The sequence below is a fragment of the Ipomoea nil genome, unplaced genomic scaffold (assembly GCF_001879475.1).
Source record: "Ipomoea nil cultivar Tokyo-kokei standard unplaced genomic scaffold, Asagao_1.1 scaffold1286, whole genome shotgun sequence".
NCBI lineage: Eukaryota > Viridiplantae > Streptophyta > Magnoliopsida > Solanales > Convolvulaceae > Ipomoea > Ipomoea nil.
The window spans coordinates 2,330,001-2,335,892 of NW_017617714.1; the positions used below are offsets into that span (position 1 = coordinate 2,330,001).

The following is a 5,892-nucleotide window of genomic DNA, read 5'->3' on the forward strand; positions in this document are numbered from 1 at the left end:
CTGAATTAACGAACCGAAGTTTTTTTTTTTCCAGTTAACCGAAGTTTTTTAAGCTAAAATTTTAAATCTTTAAATAATACCTATAATAATAAATTCATAAGAAAATATACAAACACAATATCATAACAACACTACAAACATAATAGCACAAATTATAAAGTCCCTTAGGAGAGGTCGGGAGTTCGAACCCCCTTTCATATGGAAAAACGAATCTAGCTAGCACTTTGTCCCTTAATTGGGCCGACCCGGTGCGAATGAGAATTAGTTGACTATGGTACATGCTTAAAGGATTGGTGCCTAGCAAATTATTGCATGGACCAGGTCCACACAATTGTATGGACCATGAATATTAGGTACATTTTTAATATATTAAAAGTACATTATTTTTATATTGAAGGTACATTATTTTTGTATTGAATGTACATTATATAAAATAATGTACTCTTAGTATATTAAAAATGTACTTTCAAAAATGTATCTTACGTACATAAATAATGTACCATTAATATATTAAAAATGTACTTTTTAGTTATGGTCCACACAATTGTGTGGACTATGGTCAATGCAATAATGATTGAAGGTGCCTCCTACAGTTAGGTGTATATATATATATATATATATGTGTGTGTGTGTGTGTGTGTGTGTGTGTGTGTGTGTGTTTCCGTACGGTTGAATGCTTCCCGTGCGGTTGTGCGGTTGATTAATGTGCGTGAGGTTTGTACTCAATGTGCGTGAGTATTGTGTTTAATGTGCTTGAGATTTGTACTTAATGTGCGTGAGTATTGTGTTTAATGTGCTTGAGATTTGTACTTAATGTGCGTGAGTGTGTAATGTTAATGTGCGTGAGTTTTGTACTTAAGGTGTGTGAGTCTTGTGCCTAAGGTGCGTGAGTTGTGTGCTTAATGTGCGTGAGTGTGTTCTTCATCCACTGCTGTGAAAATTATGCGCATCCACTGCTGTATTTTCTTCTTGTTTTTTGTTTTGAAGTGGTGGAGGAATGGATTTTGTCTTGTGTTTAACATAAAATCAGAACAACCATATGTGCGTTTACATATATCCATCCATTCACACACAATCAGAAAAGCTTAATTCAGCCACCTTCTCTTTCTGTTCTGCTTCCTTCTGAGCTCGTAATTCTGAACTCAAGTGACGCACATTAAGCACAAACTTCACGCACATTAAGCACAATACTCAGACACATTAAGTACAAAACTCACGCACATTAACATTACACACTCACGCACAATAAGTATATAACTCACACACATTAATCAATCGCTCGGAAAGCCACAAATGCACCTGATCCCTTCCCTATATATATATATATATATATATATATATATATATATATATATATATATATATATATATATATATATATATATATATATATATATATATATATAATTTCGGTTTGGTTAACTGATAGTTTCGAATCGAAATTTTACAAATCCTTTAAACCCTTAACCGAATCAAAATTTTTCGGTTAAAGAACGATTAACCGAAATTCTTCGGTTCGATCGATTAACTGAAGTTTGCACACCCTTAAGGCTGAGATTATCCCAACAAAGGCTCCATTTGCAAGATGATGGGTCATCCCAAAAAATATTGTTTATTAGATTGGGTTGATGTGGCTTGCAAATTTGCTTTAATATATATAAGATAACATGTTATATAAATGGATGAATAATTCTACATGTACTTCCAATTTGTACTCCTATTTTATACTCCCTATATAAATTTAGCAAACTATCAACTACTCATTGGCATTTCTACTCGCTACAGTGCCTCTCTTTAATTAGAATGTGGACATGCATGTCACATGTGGTGCTACTCACTTTGATCTCAATTATTCTGTGCGTAGTAGGTGGAGATATTTATGCGGCTTTGTTTTCCGCATTTAGTGCGTTGTTTAATTGCACAGTGGATCACGTGCTTCAGAGTCCATAGTTTCATACTAAGGAAATTGATAAATGTATTCTAATGGAGCACCACGCGTTTAAATTATATACTCAAAACTATAATTTAGTTATAAATTTTTTAGAGATTAAAATAGACATTCTATTTTTATATGAGATTTTTTTCTGTTTTTGGATAATGCTATCTGTTCAAATATACTTCTAACACCTCCACTAAGACTTGATCTCATGACCTCCCACATGAGAAAAATCACTATATGTCATCTGAGCACAAGATACTTGGCATGTAGTGAGACATTATATGAGAATATTCAACTTTGAGTATGTAATTTTCCCGATATAGACATTATTTTTTAGTATATGATTATTTATTTTATTTTTTTTAGTATATAACTATATAGGTCCTTGTGAAAACAAGGCTTTAGGTGAAGATGTGTGGTCTAATTCACACCATCCAATTAAACATTTTCACGGTCTGAATTTGATTCCTAAAATCATTGGATTTGGAGTTTTAAAAATCTATCACAAAAACTGCATATATATTAGTCCATAATAATTTTAAATTGGTTGATTTTATTATAAGTTATCATAGTTTATCTCTTCTTTTTCAACTAATAAACATATAAAACGTAAAACTATGGATAAAGTTTATATATGTAATTTATTAGCATGATAATCCTCACTTGTACGAAATATTAAACTAGTGTTTGAGTCAACATCTTTACACTTAATTGTTTTTCTTCATAGATCTCACTTAAACAAGTGGAATTTAAAAAAGTGAATTTTATTTTAAATTATTGCATTTTGTGTTTTTGCACTTATCATTTAACATTTTTTAAAGAATGATGCTACATTCTTTTTCTAAATTTACCTTTTAATATTCGTATTAGTTTTATATGGTATTATATGATAGAGTGAACATTATAAGATGAATTTAGAAGGAAAAGCTAGCACATATTTTTAGGTGACTAAAAATACTTGCAGTCACTCAAAAATATAGTTGAGTCTATTGAACATTTTTGTCATTTTTGGAATGTCTTATTATTTTATTTTTTTTGCACCTTTTTAGTCCCTCCAATCACTAAAGAATATTTCGAAAGTATTTGATAGTGTACCTTGTCCATGAGGTCTTCCACTATATGAGCATCTTTAGCAGTTTCTTCGGCCAAATGTTCAATAGACTCAACTATGTCTTTGAGCCTGCCATCCGGTAGCTTCACTTTAAAATCCTCCGCCGCCTTATCAACGTCATGCGCCACGTTCTCCACCACCTCCGCCACTTTTTCCACCGCCTCCGCCGCCGCCTCAACTTGCTCTACCACCATATATATACAAATCAAAATCCCTTTTAAGTTAGTTTCATGAAACCCCAAAACAATATCATTTCGCAAATCATATCTTTCATTGATCCTTACTTGACAATGCTATCAACTGAGCAGTAACCAAGGGTAGTGACACCCCAAGTCCGACAGCCCAACCTAACCTATAACAACATTAATCAATGATTAGCCACGCATTATATTTCGAAGATTATTGCAACATAAAAAAAAAAAAAAATTCGTGTGAGACCCTATCTCGAATACTTGTTCGTTAGACGAGTATAGTAGAGTTGATATAAAAATGTAACACATATACTGAAAAATGTAATTTTAATCAAGAATAAAATGCATGTTACTTAAAGTGTAATACTTTTGAAAAAAAAAAAAAATACTTTTACATAAAGTTCTACTACATGTACTTTCAAATTCTACTCTCTTACTTCTACTCTTTGATGTGACAAACAATGATATGATATTTTCATCTTGTAGATCCCAAGAAAAATGTTTACGTCAAGAATTTGAGAGAGTGAGTAAAATTTTGAAATAGAACTTGAGAGTCTACATAATAATTTCCTTTTACATATATATATTTGAGAGAGAGTAAAATTTTGAAATAGAACTTGAGAGTCTACATAATAATTTCCTTTTACATATATATACTTTTATTTAAAAGTATTACATTTGTTTCTTTATAAATATTAGATTTTCTCTTATAAATAACAAACGCTTATCAGCAACATTTTTGAAAAGTGTAATATTTTATAAAAAAATATAATACTTTAAAATCATAACGTAAATGTATTATATTTTTTTTTATTAAAAATATTACATTTGCATTAAGTAACAAACACTTTATTACATTTTTTTTAAAAAATTAACCCGACCCTAAAATTGTTGAGATGGTCTCACACAAATGAGATCCAAAATGAAATATAAATAATTATATAGAGGTTTTTGGGTCCTACCAAGAATTATCCGAGGGAGGCCAGAAGGGAAGAACGCCGGAAAGAAAGTCTCCGGCGGCGGCGGCTTCAGGAGTGGCTTGAATGACCAAGGCCCTAGACAAAAACAAATAAACAATTAAATAGAAACGTTTTCTTCAATTTCACATGCATCTTGAAACTGTAAGTAACTGAAAGCAAATCAGATGAAGAAGATATTGTGCATAGCTTTAGCTTGACCGTACCTTTTGTTTGAGGATCTCTGGGAGATTTTGAGATTGGTTGGGAATGGGAATCCATGATCATAGTCGTCATGGTTGTGTGTAGAAAATGTTGTTGCATAGAAAAGTGGATTAAAACCCAAAGTTTGAGATCTGCTGTTCAAGGGAGTGAGGGTGGAGAAGTTGGGAGAAAAAAAAGATGTTGACATGGTGATTCTGAGTTTTTCCTTTTTTTCTCCCTGGGAAGACTTCCGAACTATTAATAGTGTTGGAGACTTAGAATGGAGTTGGGTACAGTATTAAATTGATCAATCTGGGTTTTAATATCAAAAAAATTCCAAAGTGTACTTCAACATCCATGTATGCCTTGATTTTATTAAAGTAACTAGTCCACCGTGTCTATAGACACAGGAAATTTGAACCCAACAAATGGGCTGCTAAAATGGTTTTGGGCCAGTGTTGAGATTGATTGTTGGTTCAATTTAATTAATTGGATCATAGAAATTAATTTAATTTAATTAGCCCAATTAGATTTGATTTGGGCCATTGAATTAATTAATTAACTGGTCCAAACCCATTTTATATTTGAATTTGAATTATAAATTATAATTATAATTTAAATATAATATTAATTTTATTATATTTGAATTAGATAATTATAATTTAATTTGAATTTGAATTAGATTATACAATAATGAACCTGGACTTGATCTTTGGCAAGGTTCATTTTCCTAATTAGTTAATTAATTAATTAGTTAACTAAAAAGGGGAGTTGGTTGAGGAATTTTGGTTAAGCTTTTGGTATAAATAGAGCCTTCATTTCATTCCAAAATACACTTGAAAGCTTGAAGAACTTGAAGACTTGAGGAAATTGAGAGCATTTGAAGAGCTTGAAAGCATTGAAGAACGCTGAGGATTTGAAGGCATTTTTGTTGATTTTGCAGGCAATTTGAATCCATTGCAGGTACTTTGGAGCTTTGCAGAATTGATTGTCTCGAAGATATTGAAGTCTTTTGAAGGCGTTTGAGGATCTTAAAGCAGCTTGAATCCATTGCATGTGTTTTGAAACTTTGCAGGGTTGATTATTTCTAAATTCTTGACGCTCGTTGTTGGAAGTTACGCCACTTAAATCCCGGAAGCTACGCCACTTAAATCCCGGAGGCACGCGCCAATTGAATCCCGGAGGCTACGCCAATTGAATCCCGGAGGCACTTCCACAGATAACGTCAGTGAAGAATCAGAGGACTAGACAGAGATTTTGTACCTGCATTGAATTATACACACACTGTACAAAGAATTTTGTGAATATATATACAAAGTTTACTTTTTTGTGTTTACAGATTTTGGCACACCTAGTGGGACCACTCTGCCTCTCATCTCTTCACTGTTGATTCGCAAGCTCTACAAGGAAGGAATCTAAATGGCGTCAAGAAATCCCTCCTCCAAGATGACATATGCTCAGGCTACCCGCTCCAGGGCATCATCAGCGGCC

General features: G+C 32.5%; 1 protein-coding gene across 3 annotated transcripts in view; it reads right to left on the reverse strand.

Annotated features, from left to right (window-relative positions):
- The window catches only part of LOC109184813, a 7,419-nt gene extending 2,660 nt beyond the window's left edge, over window positions 1-4,759 (reverse strand). For all 3 annotated transcript variants that reach the window (XM_019334860.1, XM_019334859.1, XM_019334857.1), the window contains exons 1-4: window positions 4,425-4,759; window positions 4,204-4,296; window positions 3,335-3,402; window positions 3,035-3,234 (exon numbers count right to left, since the gene is read on the reverse strand). In XM_019334860.1, the coding sequence (XP_019190405.1) occupies window positions 3,035-3,234; window positions 3,335-3,402; window positions 4,204-4,296; window positions 4,425-4,609 (546 nt within the window). In that variant the 5' untranslated portion in view covers window positions 4,610-4,759. The remainder of the gene's footprint in view (window positions 1-3,034; window positions 3,235-3,334; window positions 3,403-4,203; window positions 4,297-4,424) is intronic.
- Window positions 4,760-5,892: the final 1,133 nt, after the last annotated feature.